At 45.8% G+C, this 18,033-nt stretch overlaps 1 protein-coding gene across 2 annotated transcripts in view; it reads left to right on the top strand.

The window, feature by feature from the left end:
- Positions 1-3,346: 3,346 nt before the first annotated feature.
- The window catches only part of LOC122542213 (transient receptor potential cation channel subfamily M member 4), a 94,374-nt gene continuing 79,687 nt past the window's right edge, over positions 3,347-18,033 (top strand). For both annotated transcript variants that reach the window (XM_087978286.1, XM_043679710.2), the window contains exon 1: positions 3,347-3,544. In XM_087978286.1, the coding sequence (XP_087834412.1) occupies positions 3,518-3,544 (27 nt within the window). In that variant the 5' untranslated portion in view covers positions 3,347-3,517. The remainder of the gene's footprint in view (positions 3,545-18,033) is intronic.

Below are 18,033 nucleotides of genomic sequence, written 5' to 3'. Positions count from 1 at the left end.
CACTGGACATGATTTCCCATGCTGGACATGATTTCCCGCACTGGACATGATTTCCCATGCTGGGCATGATTTCCCACGTTGGACATGATTTCCCACACTGGGCATGATTTCCCATGCTGGACATGCCTTCCCATGCTGGGCATGATTTCCTGCGCTGGGCATGATTTCCCACGCTGGGCATGATTTCCCGCACTGGGCATGATTTCCCACACTGGGCATGATTTCCCGCGCTGGCCATGATTTCCCACGCTGGATATGATTTCCCACACTGGGCATGATTTCCCGCGCTGGGTATGATTTCCCATGCTGTGCATGATTTCCCACACTGGGCATGATTTCCCACGCTGGGCATAATTTCCCGCGCTGGACATGCCTTCCCACGCTGGGCATGATTTCCCACGCTGGGCATGATTTCCCACACTGGGCATGATTTGCCACGCTGGGCATGATTTCCCGCACTGGACATGATTTCCCACGCTGGACATGATTTCCCGCTCTGGACATGATTTCCCCCGCTGGACATGATTTCCCACTCTGGACATGATTTCCTGCGCTGGGCATGATTTCCCGCACTGGGCATGATTTCCTGCACTGGACATGATTTCCCATACTGGGCATGATTTCCCATGCTGGACATGATTTCCCGCACTGGACATGATTTCCTGCGCTGGACATGATTTCCCGCGCTGGGCATGATTTCCCACACTGGGCATGATTTCCCACACTGGACATGATTTCCCACACTGGGCTTGCTCTCTCCCACGCTGGACATGATTTCCTGTACTGGACATGATTTCCCGCACTGGGCATGTTTTCCCACACTGGGCATGATTTCCCACACTGGGCATGTTTTCCCGCGCTGGACATGATTTCCCACACTGGGCATGTTTTCCCACACTGGGCATGATTTCCCACACTGGGCATGTTTTCCCACACTGGGCATGATTTCCAACACTGGGCATGTTTTCCCGCGCTGGACATGATTTCCCGCGCTGCACATGATTTCCCGCACTGGGCATGTTTTCCCACACTGGGCATGATTTCCTGCACTGCGCATGATTTCCTGCACTGGCCATAATTTCCCACACTGGGCATGTTTTCCCACGCTGGGCATGATTTTCCATGCTGGGCATGATTTCCCGCACTGGGCATGATTTCCAATGCTGGGCTATGACCTGCCTGTGTTCGCCAGCTGCCTTTACCACTGACCGCCACTGCAGACCTTCAGCGGGCACACCAGGCCTCACCGCCGCTCGCAAGGCTTCAGCTGTGACCGCTGCTTTGTGAGCGACGGCTGCTATCGCCCATCGGAGCCCGCACAGGGCACTGGCTATTGCCACGCTCCGTTGCCCCATTAAGCTGCAGAGGGCCGCTCTGGTATGACCCTGGATATCAATGAAGGCACCACCTGCAGCTTCATGGCTGACCATCCAGGTCCCGCAGCTGCTGCCATTGCCACCTCCACCCGTCAGCTTGAAAGGCTAAAGGGTTCAAAGGGGAGGAAGAGAAAAAAAGTGAGAACCAAAGAAAGGAGAAGAAAGAAAAGAAAGAGAAGCGGGAAGAGAGGATGAAAGCTCTGGTGAAAAGCCCTCCTCAGCCGCGATCTTGATTGGGAACATTTCCGGGACCCTCCCTGACTCCAGTGATACCTGAAAGATCACCATCATTGCCTGTACAATCTCCTCACCTACCTCCAACAGAACCCGGAGTGTAGTCCATCTGGTCTGGGTGATTTATCCATCTTCACACCTTTCAGCTTCCCTAGTACCTTCTCTTTAGCGATGGCCACTCCACTCACCTTTGCCCCCTGACTCTCTTGACAATCTGACATGTTGCTGGGTGTTTTCCTCTGTCGGAACTGATGCAAAGTACCTGTTCGGTTCCTCCACCATTTCTTTATTCCCCATTACTACTCCTCCAACCTCATCTTCCAGCAGTCCAAAGTCCACTCTTGCCTTTCTCTTACCTTTTAGATATCCAAAAAAAGCTCTGGTAATCTAGTTTTATATTACTAGTTGGCTTTCCCTCATATTTCATCTTCTGCCCAATTATTGCTTTGTCAGTTATACTCTGCTGGGTTTTAAAGGCTTCCCAATCCTCTGGCTTCACCACATTGTGTGCTTTTCCTTTCGCTTTTATGCTGTCCCTGACTTCCCTTGTCAGCCATGTTTGCCTCATCCTCCCTTAGTCTGTTCCTTCTTCTTTGGGATGAGTTTCTGCTGTGCCTCTCAATTTACCTCCAGAAACTATTGCTATTCTGCTCCGCTGTCTTCCCTGCATGGCTCCCCTTCCAATCAACTCTGCCCAGCCCCTCCCTCATGTCTTTGTAGTTACCTTTACTCAGCGGTAATACCGTTACATCTGATTCCAGCTTCTTGCTCTCAAACTGCAGGGTGAATTCTGTCATGTTATGATCACTGATCCCTAGGGGTTCCTTCACCTTCAGCTCCCTAATCAAGTCCACCGTATTACACATCACCAAATCCACAAAATGCAAGTGTTGATCCAATTATCATGCAAAGGCTACCATTCAATCTGTCCCCAGTGCCCTACCAAGCAGATTGGAACTCCTAGCTTCCTAGACACAGACTCACCCGGTCAAAGATTTGGAATGGGAATTGCTACAGAAAAGGAGGGAAATAAATAAACGCTCTGTAGATGGTTGGAAGTGACAGAACTGAAAACCTGGTGCCCTCAGAGAATCCCTACAGGGCAGAAGGAGGCCATTCAGTCCATCATGCCCACACCGACAAGCATCCAACCTGAATACACCCCACCCCCATAACACTGCAAGGGACTTTTACCACAGCCAATCCACCTAACCTACGCATCTTTGGACTGTAGGAGGAAACCAGAGCACACCCATGCATACATGGGGAGAATGTACAAACTCCATACAGACAGTCACCCAAGGTAGGAATTGAACCCAGGTCCCTGGCACTGTGAGACAGCAGTGCTAACCACTGAGCCACCACACCACCTAGCATCCTCAGTAATGACAAACCATGAGGTAGCCATCCACACAAAGACCACGAGTTGAATTTCCACTTGTACTGGCTTTGGGCACTGCCGCAAAAGCTGGGAGAAAAAAAAAAATCAGATTCAGAAAGGTCGAGTCATACTTCCGGAGGTGCTCTCCTGCAATGAGATTAAGGTTCCATTTTGACATTGGGCATGATAAATGTTAAGTTGAGTTTGATTAAATTCACCGCGTAATATTTATTGCTCTTGAAGCTTCGCATTCTTCTGCCAGTTACCTCCCGCCTCTGGCCTCTGTCACCCTCTTATCACATTTCAGTCTTGTTTGCCGAACAGCTCTTGCAGAAATGTACATTTGTTACTCACAGTCAGACAGGTTGGAACACAGCTCAGGTGTGGCTAGTGCTGGCTTCTCTCAGTCGTGATTACACTCAGACACAAACTAATCACGGCCACCTCTGTCAGTGAGCGACAACCGACCATTCCCTCTTCAAGAAAGCCTCAGACTAAGAGATCATTGAGCAGTCTCCTTGAAACCATGGATAGCACACTGGAGAATGATCAGGTACGGCTAGCATACAAATAAGAGTCTCTCTGTAAACCGTGGAGTTTGTTTCAACTTGCTCAGGAATGACTGAGCTTGAAACCAACAGGCAGAGAAATGCCAGCACTCAAATCTGACAATTACTCTATTTCCATCGCAACTCTTTAGAAAAGATCTCTATCCCTGTTTAATCCTGGTTTTCCCTCAAGGGATGTTCTCTGTGGAAAGTTTCTGCTGTTATATTCTTCCATTGTTGTCGGTGTAAAATGCAGAGTAGGTTTTAAACTGATCCCAGAGTGGAACATCATTTAAATGCTGACTTACAAACTCTATCCTTGAGGTCTTGTAGGTCCTATTCTGTATTTAACAGATCAACTGTGCAGAATATATCATCCCTGCACTCAGGTAGGACCTGTTGTGTTCTTTGGTTGAACACAACCATACCAAATGCAACACAAAGCAAACACACAGTGTTGTGGGCTTATTTGAAGATGAGAGTTATGCAGAAAGTGGTAACTAGGAGGAAGTTTAGACATGTCTAACCTGGAAGACTGCTCGTGGATGGGGGTTCTCACCTGGTTGTACATCACATCCTGTCTCGCGGTGGGTAGAGATGGACACCAGTTTGAGGCACAGTCCCTTGAGGGTATATTAACACCACGGCAGTAGCGCACTGGGAGGCTGGCACAGTGCAGGAATCCCATGCCTGAGCCCGTTCTGTGATACGTCCTTTGAGTTGATGCAGTGTTGTTGCTGTGGACCCCACAACTGCGTGTTGCCCAAGCGACTATGTACATGGACTATTCAGTCACCATCCCCTGCCTTCTCAGAGTATCCTTCCAAAGGTACAGCTATGAGCCCCGACCTGACTGACTGGGGCATAAAACCTGTCCTTTTTTTAACTCATTTGGGGGGTGGGTGTGTTTCACTGGCCATCCTAATTGCCCAGAGGGGATTAAGAGTCAACCGCATTGCTGTTGGTCTGGAGTCACATGTAGGCCAGACCAGGTAAGGATAGCCGATTTCCTCCCCTAACGGGCATTAGTGAACTAGATGGATTTTTATGACAATCATTTCATTAGACTCTTAATTACAGATTTTTCTTCATATTGAATTCAAATTCTACTATCTGCCATGGTGGGATTGAACCCAGGTCCCCAGCTCCTCTGGATTAAATAGCACAGTGATAAAGCCACCAGGCCATCAGCTCCCCACAATCGCTGAGTGGTTCAAAATGGCATACAGCCCTGGGCATGCTCAGTTCACACACCAACTTTAGTCAGGGCACATTCCTGAACCAGATGCATTAAACCAGGGCCTATTTGAATTCCCTTTCTTGTATTAGACGCAAACAGCTGTCTCTAAGTAGACGACAGGAAGTTAAGGTCAGCAGGAATGTGTAAGTCAGGAGACGTTTCCCCTTATTGTAGAGTGAAGCTGTGGAGGGTGCTCCTGCCTACCTCTGAGCACAGACTTCCCTATTGCCATTCTCATTCCCCAGCCCCACTCTGATGGCTGTGACTCCGAGGGAAGTATGCGTTTTTCATAAGCTCGAAGGTTGTGAGTTCAATTCCCACTTTGGAGATATGAGCCTGATCTCCCCACTGAGGTTCCCAGTGCAGCACTGAGGGCGTGCCGGTTGGCCAGAGACGTTGTTCAAGATGGGCATGAAACTGAGATGCCCTTTACCCCGGTCAAGTGCTTCTGAAAGATTCTGTGACACCTTATTAATAAAAGGACAGGTCAGTGCTCAAGACAATGATTGTGGCTGACCTACCCTCTCCCCCCATCGCCTTTAAAGGGAAAAGTGTCACTGTGGAGCACTCCTTTAAAACAGAGCTTCTCATGTTGGCGTTCCTTTCAGAGAGGAAAGGAGTTTTAGGTTAAACATAAACCTTTCTGTTTTGTTCACTGACTCAACATTTTGGAAGGCCAAATACTAGCCTGAATAGCAAACAAGTGATAAATGGATTCACACACTCATTGAGCCAGTGAGTCCAAGGGGTGTGACCTGATAAGGAACCAAAGACTCATGACTAATCCCAGGTGAGAGAAAGCTTCTGTGTAGGACAGTCCACAGTGAAGGACCCTAGAGGTGGCCAGAAAATTGCCATTCCCTGGAGACAAGGTTAAAAAGCTACTTATTGGTGACTATATAAGACCATAAGATATAGAAGCAGAATTAAGCCATTTGGCCCATCGAGTCTGCTCTGCCTTTCGATCATGGCTGACATGTTTCTCAACCTCAATTCCTGTGTTTTCCACCTAATGTTTGATCTCCTTATGAATCAAGAACCCATCTATCTCTGTCTTAAATGCAGTCAATGACTTGGCCATAATAATGGTTTCTCGACAAAGTGAAGAATCTGACTGATGTGTAGAAAATATTTTAGCAACATTTAAAAAAAAATCACAATAAATGTGTCGAGCCCAGACGGTAGATATTTTCTTGTTTGAAGATGTTACCACACACCTCTGGAGCAGGTAGTTCCTGAACTTAGGCCTCCTAGGTACAGAGGCACTGACATTACCATGCACCACAAAGAGTCCCTACCGTCAATGGTACATGCTGTGAATCTGTTACTGGATGGATAGATAGAAAGACGAATGGAAGAATAATTGGGTTATTAAAAAACGAATTGTGATGGAAATTCAAGTAAAACAAGTAGTCGCAATCTATGAAATGGTTTCAATTTATATCGTAAAATCAAAATGCAAAATAAAAAAATGGTTGTATGGCTGTGGACATTGAAGTAGATAAATAGTTACAAGTATGTGTCAAAATGCAAAATAGGGGCTAAAGAGAACCAACATATGGTAGCCCATCCTGCAGTATTGTAAGTCAAAGATGCAGATCTGTCTGCAGTGGGTTAGCATTGGGATTTTTGTCTGGGGGTGCTGGGGAACTTCCCCTCTGAAATAACTCTGCAGACAACAGTTCCTGTCACCAAGTCACCCTTTATTTACACATGAACAGTTCTTGACTTTAACACTGCCTTAGTGTTAAAGAGAGACCGAGCGAGAGAAAGAGACCGAGACTGATAGAGAGAGAAACTGAGGCTGAGAGAGAGACCGAGACCGAGATCAACTCATTCAGAGTCAGACGTCACACAAGTTATAGTCCAACAGGTTTGTTTGAAATCACAAGCTTTTGGAGCGCTGCTCCTTCGGTCACCTGACAAAGGAGAAACGCTCTGAAAGCTTGTGATTTCAAATAAACCTGATGGACTATAACCTGCTGTCACGTGACCTCTGACCCTATCCATCCCGATCCAACACCAGCACCTCCACAACATAGCTATCAGTGCGTTAGCATCTCTGACACTCCTGTTGTTTTGCTTTCAAATCTCCTAGATTTTTTTTCTTTTTTCTCCCCACACTACCACCTATCTGCGGTAGTGCTTATTTTTTCCCCAGCACCCATGTCATGTGTGTGTGTGTGTGTGTGTTGGTGTCAGACGCAGTGAACAACAGCAAGTGTGTAAATCTTTATTTATATCCCACCACCAGGAAGAAAGGAAACATTCGAGTGGCCAGAGACAAACCGTGCCCTTCTCAGAGGCCAATGCTGTGTGATCAAACAGTGAAGGGAAGGGCAGGGATTAAATCAAAATAGACTTGGAGGGGGGAAATAATACGCTCTGCTCCCTGCGGTGCCCACCGCTCCCTGAACGGCTCGAGCAAGTTAGTAGACACCGCGCGCTCCTTCTCCAGAGACACCCGAGCACACACATAACCACAGAAGAAGGGCAAGCAATTAGCCATAACGAACCCCTCCACGCCCCGCTGCCTGGACCTAATACTCCTCTTTATTTTTAAACATTTTTTTTCTTCTTTTACCCCCACACCGCCTAACTGCGGTAGTGATTATTTTTTCCCCAGCACCCATGTTGTGTGTGCAGGTGTGAGACGCAGTGAAAGACACAAGGTGCACAAATCTGTATTCAGTTTCCACCACCAGGAAGATAGGAAACATCCGAGTGGCCAGTGACAAGCAGTGCCCTTCACAACAAAGGGTATTGCTGTGTGATCAAACAGTGAAGGGGAGGGCAGGGATTAAATCAAAATAGAGTTGGAGGGGGAAATAATGCACTCCACTCCCTGCGGCGTCCACCTCTCCCTGAACAGCTAAAGGGAGTTGGTGGCCACCGCGTGCTCCTTTTCCAGAGACACCCAGGCTCTAATGTAGATACTCCTGTTTATATCTGTCAGCCAGGGCTCCCTGATTGGACCAGATTAACAGCCCCAATCAGCAAACTAATATTTTATGAGGTTCAGCTAGCTGACCTCGTTACAATCACTACATCCTCTTCATCTACAAGTGTAGCAGACCATTTAACATCAAGATCTCACAAAATAAAGATAACAATCACTGTGAATCTCTAACTCCTGGTTAGCAAGGCTGTGCGAAAGATAAAGGAAACAAGACATTCGGTTTTATTCCGAGAAGAATAGATTTTGGAAGTGGGGAAGCTATTCTAAATGTCTATCCAATGTTGGAAAGACCACAATTACAATATTGTATACTGTTCTGGTTGCAATATTATCGAAGCATAGAAAATAGGTGCAGGAGTAGACCATTCGGTCCTTCGAGCCTGCACCACCATTCAGTATGATCATGCCTGATCATGCGATGTCAGTATCCCACTCCCCCTTTATTCCCAGACCCCTTGATCCCTTTAGCCACAGGGACCATGTCCAGCTCCCTCTTGAATATATCTAACAAACTGGCCCCAACAGCTTCCTGTGGGAGAGAATTCCACAGGTTCACAACTCTCTGAGTGAAAAAATTCCTCCTCACCTCAATCCTGAGTAGCTTATACCTTATTGATAAGAGCATAATAAGAATATGTCACGGTGGCTCAGTGGTTAGCTCTACTATCTCACTGTGCCAGGGACCTGGGTTCAGTTCTAGCTTCGGGCGACTGTCTGTGTGGAGCTTACTCATTCTCCCTGTGTCTGTGCGGGTTTTTTCCAGGTGCACTGGTTTCATCCCGCAGTCCAAAGATGTGCACGCTAGGGTGGACTGGCCATGCTAAATTGTCCTATAGTGTACAGGGATGTGTAACATAGGTGGGTTAGTCCAGGGTAAATGTAGAGTAGGGTAGGGGAATAGATCTGGGTGGGATACTCTTTTGGTGGGTTGGTGTGGATGTGTTGGGCCAAATCTCCTGTTTCCACATTGTAGGGATTCTATATAAAAAGAAGTAAGAACTGGGAGCAGGAGTAGGCCGTCTGGCCCTTCGAGCTTGCACCACCATTCAGCAAGATTGTGGCCTCAGCTCCACTTACCCACCTACTCAATGTAACCCTTAGTTCCTTTACTGTTCAAAAAAATACTATCATAGCTTTAAAAACATTGCCTGAAATAGCATCAACCACTTCACGGGGCAGGGAATTCCACAGATTCACAACCCTCTGGGTGAAGAAGTTCCTTCTCAATTCAGTCCTAAATCTGATCCCCCTGATTGTGAGGCTAGGCCCTCTTGTCCTGGTATCACCTGCCAGTGGAAACATCCTCTCTATGTCGATCTTATTTATTCCCTTCATAATTTGATATGTTTCTATAAGACCCTACCCCCTCATTCTTCTCAATTCCAATGAGTATAGTCCCAATCTACTCAGTCTCTCCTCAAGAGCCAATCCCCTCAACTCCGGAATCAACCTAGAGAATCTCCTCTGCACCCTTAGACTGTTACCAAAAAAGGTATAGAAGCATTGGAAGGGAAGTAGATGTGATTCCCCGGGAATGTGTGGGTTTACCTATTGGGACAGGATTGACAGGAAGTGTCCATAAAACCATAACACAAAGGAATGGAAGTAGACCATTCAGTCCCTTTGACTGCTCTGCCATTGGAATTAAGACTAATCTGAAAAATCCTCAACCTGCCTATCTCAGCCTTGAATAGACTTAATGAGCCTGCCTTGACACCTCTCTGTTGTAAAGAATCCCACAGCTTCACTATGTCTGGAAGAAGAAATTCCTCCCCATCTTCTTATTCTGAGAGAATACCCCTTGGTCCTAGACATCCCACAAATGGGAAACAATCTCTCAGCAATTATCCTGTCAAACCCACTAAAATCTTTATGTTTCAATAAGGCCGCCTCTCATGCTTCTAAACTCCAATGAGGCAACCTTTCCATACCCAGAATCAAACTTCTCTGGATTACCTCCATTTCCTTAGATCAGGGGACCACAACTCGTGCATTGCACAGTTTTAGCAAGACTTCCTTATTTTTGAATGACACTCCCTTTGAGAGAGAGGCCAACATTCCATGTGCCTTCCCTATTACCTGCTGAACATGGAGATTGACGTTCCGTAATTAAACATTCCTGATGAAGGGCTTATGCCCGAAACGTCAATTCTCCTGTTCCTTTGATGCTGCCTGACCTGCTGCGCTTTTCAAGCAACACATTTTTCAGCTCTGATCTCCAGCATCTGCAGTCCTCACTTTCTCCTATTCCGTAATTATATACAATGATTCCTAAATCCCTGTCTGCAGCAGTTTTTCGTTCCCCATTTAAATAATATTCAGCTCCTTTATTCTTTCGTTAAACTCACATTTTGCCACATTATACTCCATCTGCCAGTTTGTTGCCCACTCAGTTGGGTCTGTAGCCCTCTGCAGACTCTTTGGCACCATTCTGATCATTTGGCTTCTCACCTATTTTTGTGCCGCCCATGAACTTGGCAATAATACACTCACTTTCCTGATATGAATCATTAACAACATATTTTGAAAATAACTGTGGCCACAGCACTGATGCAAAGTATTTATTCAACATTTTAAAAATTCACTAGTGGGTGGTGGGCATCGCTGGCTGGGTCAGCATTTTTCCCCGTCCCTCGGAACAGTGGCTCAGTGGTTAGCGCTGCTGCCTCACAGCGCTAGGGACCTGGGTTCTATTCTAGACTCGGGCGACTGTCTGTGTGCAGTTCGCATATTCTCCCTGTGTCCGTGTGGGTTCCCTCCTGGTGCTCCAGTTTCCTCCACAATAATGATATGTAGGTTCAGGGGATTGGCCGTGTTAAATTACCCAAGTGTGAAGGGATGAGTAGGCTAGGTGGATTAGCAATGGGAAATGCAGCATTATAGGGATTATGTGGGATGCTCTTGGTGTGCACTCGATGGGCCAACCCCCTCAACTCCAAGAATCCATACTGCAGGGATTCTCTGATTCCATAGTTACCCTTGAGAAATTGGTGTTGAGGTGCAGTCCATGTGCTGTAGGTTGGCTCACAATGCCCTTAGGGAAGGAGTTCCAGGATTTTAACCCAGCGACACTGAATGAGTGGGGATATATAACCAAGTCGTGGTGGTGAGTGGCTTGGAGGAGAACTTGCATGGGTGGTGTTCCCATGTATCTGCTGCCCTAGATCTTCTAGACAGAAGTGGAGGTGGATTTGGAAGGTGTTACCTAAGGATTCTTGGTGAGTTGCTGTAGTGCATCGTGTAGAAGGTACACACTGCTGCTGCTGAGGATCAGTGGTGGAGGGAGTGGATGTTTGTGGATGTGGTGCCAATCAAGCTGCTTCTTGAGTGTTGTTGGAGCTGCACCCATCCAGGCAAGTGGGGAGTATTCCATCACACTCCTGACTTGTGCCTTTTAGATGGTGGACACAATATGGGGTGAGTTACTCGCTGCAATAATTCGAGTCTCTGACCTACTCTTGTAGCCACTGTATTTATGTGGTGAGTCCAGTTGAGTTTCTGGTCAATGATAATCCCCAGGATGTTGGTAGTTTGGGATTTAGTGAGGGGAATGCCATTGAACGTCAAAGGGACATGGTTGGGTTCTCTCATGTTCATTGAGTGGCACCTGTGCAGCACAAATATTACTTGCTATTTATCAGCCCAAGCCTGACGGGCTTTGCGGAGACAGGAGGTGAGTCACTTGCTGCAGTATTCCTAGCCTCTGACCTGCTCTTGCAGCTAGAGTATTTATAAGGTGACTGGGCTCCTTTACCATTTCCTGGTCCCCTATCATTATTTCCCCAGCCTCAAGCTCCCAGGACCTATGTTCACTTTGGTCTCTTTCTCTCTCTCCCTTTTCATGTATATAATAGAGTTATTACAATCCTTTCAAAATTACTTGTTAATTTATCCTCAAGGTTTATGATCTTTTTTGTTTTGGTCACATTTGTTAGTTTTTAAAACTTTCCCAGAACTTTGGCTTCCCACTAATCTTTTCCACATTGAATGTTTTAACTTTTGTACAATTATTAACTTCTTTGGTTAGTTTATACCCTTCCTAGGATCCCTCTTCCTCACTAGGATATATCTTAGTTATGAATCATGAACTATTTTCTTAAACGTTGTTTAACTTCCATTGTCAAACACATGAAACAAAGGAAAAAAACTGTATGAGGGTGGTGTCTAGAGACTGGGAAAATTTCTCTCCGCCATAGACAGTGCCAGTGATCAAGTCACTGGGTACAGCTTATGCCCAGGTATAGGTATAGCTGGCAAGACTAGCATTTGTTGTCTATGATATTTGTCATAGAGTCATAGAGATGTACAGCACGGAAACAGACCCTTCGGTCCAACCCGTCCATGCCGACCAGATATCCCAACCCAATCTAATCCCACCTGCCAGCACCCGGCCTATACCCCTCCAAACCCTTCCTATTCATATACCCATCCAAATGCCTCTTAAATGTTGCAATTATACCAGCCTCCCTTGACCTAAGTACCTTAGCATTTCAGCAGTTAGTTAAGAATCAATCTCATTGATGGCAGATTTCCTTCCATAAAAGATGTTAGTGAAGCTGATGGGTTTTTACATCAATGGATGATAGTTTAAAGTTCACCATCACTGGGACTAGCTTTATTTGGCATATTTATTAATTGAATCAACTCTCATCAGTGTCTTGCTGGAAGCTATAGTCATTCAGCTGCAGGGCCTGTCCCCATAAGAAAAAAGAACATGTCCAAGAAACACGACTGTTTGAATTAAGCAGGAGCTTGGGCAACAATTGCTCCCGGGTGTGTTATCCACAGGGAACTCTTGACCAATCAGAATTGAGGTACACCCACACCAATCAACCCCACCGCCCCATGGCCCAACATTTCAACTCCTCCTCCCACTCTGCCAAGGACATGCAGGTCCTGGGCCTCCTCCACCGCCGCTCCCTCACCACCAGACGCCTGGAGGAAGAACGCCTCACCTTCCACCTCAGAACACTTCAACCCCATGGCATCAATGTGGACGTCACCAGTTTCCTCACTTCCCCTCCCCCCACCTTACCCAGTTCCAACTGTCCCCATGACCTGTCCTACCTGCCAATCTCCCTTCCCACCCATCCACTCCACCCTCCCCTCTGACCTATCCCCTCCATCCCCACCCCCACTCACCTATTGTACTCTTTGCTACCTTCTCCCCAGCCCCAGCCCCCACTCCCACCCCCCTCTCATTTATCTCTCCACCCTGGAGGCTTCCTGCCTCTATTCCTGATGAAGGGCTTTTGCCCGTAACGTCGATCTTCCTGCTCCTTGGATGCTGCCTGACCTGTTGTGCTTTTCCAGCACCACTCTGATCTAAACTCTGGTTTCCAGCATCTGCAGTCCTCACTTTTGCCCAATCAGAATTGAGTTGACCATCCAACCAATCAGCAGACTTTTCCCACGCTGCATGAATTGCTGCTCCCTTTGAGCATTCTTGCATCTATCCTGAAGAGTGCAAGGTGAAAAGCTGTGACAATACGCTTTCCTGTTTTCAACATCAATCTGGAATTACAATTTATTCAGCAAGGTGAGGATTCTCTCTGTAACTGAACAAGATTTCAAATTATTCAGCAGGGTAGGGTTTCTCTGTGTAAATGGACAGAGGTGCTGTCTGTTCAGCAGAGTTAGGATTCTCTGTGTAACTGGATGAGACTTCCATTTTAAACTGACAGGGTTTATTCTGGTCCATGAGGATAAGGGTTTCTCACTGTACGCTTATTTTCAGAGTTCCTGTTGATTCAGTGAGGTACATAAGGGCAGCACACCCTATGAGTTGCCCATATACATGATCGGTGGGTGGACCATACTGAACTGCATGGATTCAGATAGCTATCTCCTGCAGTGTCACAGTACAGAGTCCCTGTTTGATCAGCTATATTGGAGTTAAAGCATTGGTGATGGCAATTTGTGTTTTTACACATTAGGCCCCACCCTGCTCTAAATCAATCATAAACTTTGACCAAGTTGGACAATGTTTTGTGCAGTTCAAAGTTTTGGACCATATCTGTCCCATTCTCAGTAACATTGGTCCGGAGATAGATTTTCTCCACAACTCTGTTATGTGTTTGGGCAAGTTTGCCATAAGTGTGTACATTGCCATGCGTGGGCTGCATTGTACCTTATTGCAATCATTAGTCACCTCAAAAGGATAAAGTCATTTGGAAATGGTGGAGAGGGCTGCAGTGAAAGGATTTAGTGCCTAAGTGTTAATCATCAGCAAACTTTGGAGGTTGGCTGGAGACAATTTACTCTTATTTTGTTTTAAATTGTGGATCGAAAGACTAATCCCCTTATTCTGAAGGGATTTCTCTTCAAGAGGATGCATTTTAGATGTGCAAATTGTACAAGCTTTTTATCAAAGAACATTTGATAGCAGTTTGAGGCCATTTGGCCCATTGCAGCTGTGTTTGCTCTCTGAGAGGGTTTTGTAATTGAGTCCCATTTCCTGGTCCTCACTTCATATCCTTTCAGATTTATTTCACTTTCCCGGATACTTGTCCGTTTTTATTTTCTTCAAGAAGATACCGTGGAATCTGTGCGTAGTTCTGATCTCCAGAAATGAAAAAAAGCTAATTGAAGCCCTGCCCAAAGCTCATGAACAATTTTCAAGAATAATAATCGATCTGAACGGTTATAATTGTCAGAAAAGCGATTGCTGAGAGTGGGGCTTGATTGAGTTCTTTAAAATGACAGAAGATCCCAACTGGGTAGACTTTGAGAAAATGTTTCCACTGTGACTTCAAGACTAGGGCTCATGAATATAAGACTTCCGCTCAAGTGAAGAATTCAGAATAAATGGCTTTACCAAGAAATGGTTTGAATGTGAAAGTTGCTACCAGGGGCAGGTTGATGTAAGAAACGTTTACGGGGAAGCCAAGTTTGTGCAATTCCATTATGTAACTTTTCAAAATCTGAGCACGTTGTCACAGGTACTGCTAATTAACTGAGCTTATAGAAGGTCACACACAAGAAAGGGCAGACACCACAGGGAGGAGAAGTTGGGAGATTCATGACTTGTGCCAAGCAGAGGATAAACATACAGGGTTTAAGACATAATAAGATGAACACTGGTGATCGATTAATTTGCAGAACGCATCTCCCAGATAAGATGCATTCATGAATGCAATGAGCATCATTCCCTTCTTCAAAGCATGAGTAGGATGGGGAAGGCAAATGACCTAGGGGCATTATCACTCGCCTATTAATCCAGAAACCAAGCTTAAAGTTCTGGGGACCTGGGTCCAAATCCCACCATGGCAGATGGTGGGAATTTGAATTCAATAAAAACCTGGAATCAAGAGTCTAATAATGGCTGTGAAACCATTATTGATAGGAAAGGTCCATCTGCTTCACTAATACCCTTGAGGGAAGGAAATCTGCCATCCTTACCTGGTCTGGCCGACATATGACTCCAGACCCACAGCAATATGGTTGACTCTTAACTGCCCTCTGGGCAATTAGGGATGGGCAATAAATGCTGGCCCCGCCAGAAGTGCCCATGTCCCATGAGTAAATTTTTAAAAGTTGCCTTGGGCACGGGCCATTCAACTGGTTGACGGACACACTGGTGTCAATAGGCATAGTGAAGAGTGAATGAAAGAGCTCTTCTGAATGAGAATTGAATATGATTGTCCATCATTCCTTTATACAAGGAAGGAGTGACCATGATTGTCCATTGTTCCCTGTTACAAGGAGTTCAGAGAAGATTCACTTGACTCATTCCAGGGATGAAGAGCTTGTCTTCTGAAGAAAGGGTGAACAGATTGAATATTGCAGCTTCACTGAGGGAGGACATATTGGAGGGCTCATCCAGCGAGGCCCTATAGGTACAGTTCAGGACAAGGAAAGGTGCAATCACTTTAAATGGGATTGTTCAACAGACCTCCTAACAGCCAATGGAAGGTTGAAGAACATATGTGTGGGCAGATTATGAAAAAACATAAAAACAACAGGGTAGTTGTGGTGGGTGATTTTAAATTCCCCGACATTACCTGGGACTCACTTAATGCTAGGGACCTTGGTTGGGGGGGGGGGGGGGGGGAGGCGGGGGGCGGGGTTGGTGGATTTATTAGGTATGTCCAAGATGGTTTTTTGAGACAATATGATAATAGTCCAAATAAGGAAGGGGCCAAATTAGACCTTGTATCGCAGACTGAGCACAGACAGGCAATCAAAGTTTCAGTGAGGGAGCATTTTGGGAATAGTGACCCTAATTCTTTACGTTTTAAGTTACTTATAGATAAGGATAAGAGTAGTTCTTGGGTGAAAGTACTAAAATGGGGAAAAGGCTAGCTACCATAAAAATAGGGAGGAAGTGGGAAATTAAGACTGGCAAAAGCTCCCAACCTCCCACCTATAGAATCCATCTACCAGGCCCGCTGTGAAGGAAAGGCCGCCAGCATTCTCAAAGATCCATCCCACCCTGGCAATGTTTTTCTACAACCTCTACCATGGAGGAGAAGTGCAGAAGCCTGAACACATGCACCAGTCAGTTTTTGCAACAGTTTCTACCCTACTGTTGTTAAAATACTGAATGGACTGACAAACTCTGAACATTTGCCTGTACCTGTGTTTTTGTTTTTGCTGCTATTTACCTATTATTTACTATCTATTCTTCTTAACAATGTGATCTGCCTGTATTGCTCACAAGACAAAGCTTTTCACTGTGCCTCAGTACATGTGACAATAAATTCAAATTAAATTCAATTCAGGTTGCGGGTATGTGAGGATCTTTGAAAGGCGAGTTAATTACAGTTCAGAACAAGCATGTTCCTGTGAAAATGAAGGATAAGGATTCAAGAACCTTGGATGACAAGAGAAATTGAGAGCTCAGTCAAAAAGGAAAAGGAGGCATATGCATAACAGAGCCCTTAAAGAATATACAGATAGCAGGAAAAAACTCAAGCAAGGTATCAGCGATGTGGGCGTCTCGAGCTAGGCCAACATTTATTGCCCAGAGGGCAGTTAAGAGTCAACCATACTGCTGTGAAATGCCTTTGGCAAACAGGATTAATGAAAATCCTAAAACACTTCATATATACATAACAGCAAGAGCTGGGAGAACAGCTCTCCTCTTGGATAAAGGAGGGAATTTAAGTATGGAGCTGGAGGAAGTGGGTGACAATATTCACAAAGAAGAAGCATATCATTGGTAGTGAGTCTCAGGAGGGCTATGTTGATATTCTAGGGCATGTCAATATTAAAGAGGAGGTGTTGGGTGTTTTAAAAAGCATTAAGGTAGACAAGTCTCCAGGACCTGATGGGATCTATCCCAGAATGCTGTTTAATTCTGTGATCTGCCTGTATTGCTCGCAAGACAATGCTTTTTACTGTGCCTCGGTACACGTGACAATAAATTTAATGCAATTCATTTCAATTCGAGGCAGTTGAGGAATTTGCTGAGGCTGTGTATGCAATTCTGTGAGAAGATTTGTAGTTCGGCTGCTCGTTGTTGTGGTTCTGTTCGCCGAGCTGGGAATTTGTGTTGCAGAGGTTTCGTCCCCTGTCTAGGTGACATCCTCCGTGCTTGGGAGCCTCCTGTGAAGCACTTCTGTGATCTTTCCTCCAGCATTTGTAGTGGTTTGTCTCTGCCACTTCCGGTTGTCAGTTCCAGTTGTCCGCTGCAGTGGCCGGTATTTCGGGTCCAGGTCGATGTGCTTATTGATTGAATCTGTGGATGAGTGCCATGCCTCTAGGACAGAGAACAGCCAGGGAATTCCTAGAGGAATTCCTAGAGTTTTTAGGGCCATTTAAGAGTGGCATGGTGACTCAGTGGTTAGCACTGCAGCCTCACAGTGCCAGGGACCCGGGTTCGATCCCAGCCTCAGGTGACTGTCTGTGTGAAGTTTGTACATTCTCCCCATGTCTGCGTGGATTTCCTCTCACAATCCAAAGACGTGCAGGTCAGGTGGATTGGCTATGCTATATTGCCTGTAATGTTCGGTGCATTAGTCAGAGGGGAATAGGTCTGGGTCGGTTGCTCTTCGGAGGGTCAGTGTGGACTTGTTGGGCCGAAGGGCCTGTTTCCACACTGTAGGGAATCTAATCATTTCAGAGGCAAGTTAAGAGTCAATCTCATTGCTGTGGGTCTGGAGTCACATGTAGACCAGACCAGATAAGACTTCATTCGTTAAAGGACATTAGTGAACGAGATGTTCTTTCAGAACAATTGACAATAGTTTCACAACAATCATTATAAGGTGAGATATTAATTCCAGATTTATAAAATTGAGTATAAATTCTGCTCGCTGCTGAGGTGAGGGGTTTGAACCTTGAACTTAATA

Source organism: Chiloscyllium plagiosum, unplaced genomic scaffold (assembly GCF_037043375.1).
Source record: "Chiloscyllium plagiosum isolate Xiang-an unplaced genomic scaffold, Cpla_swu_hap1 HiC_scaffold_33, whole genome shotgun sequence".
Classification (NCBI taxonomy): Eukaryota; Metazoa; Chordata; class Chondrichthyes; order Orectolobiformes; family Hemiscylliidae; genus Chiloscyllium; species Chiloscyllium plagiosum.
Note: the sequence above shows the minus strand (reverse complement) of the source record. Positions and strands in the feature narration are given on the sequence as shown.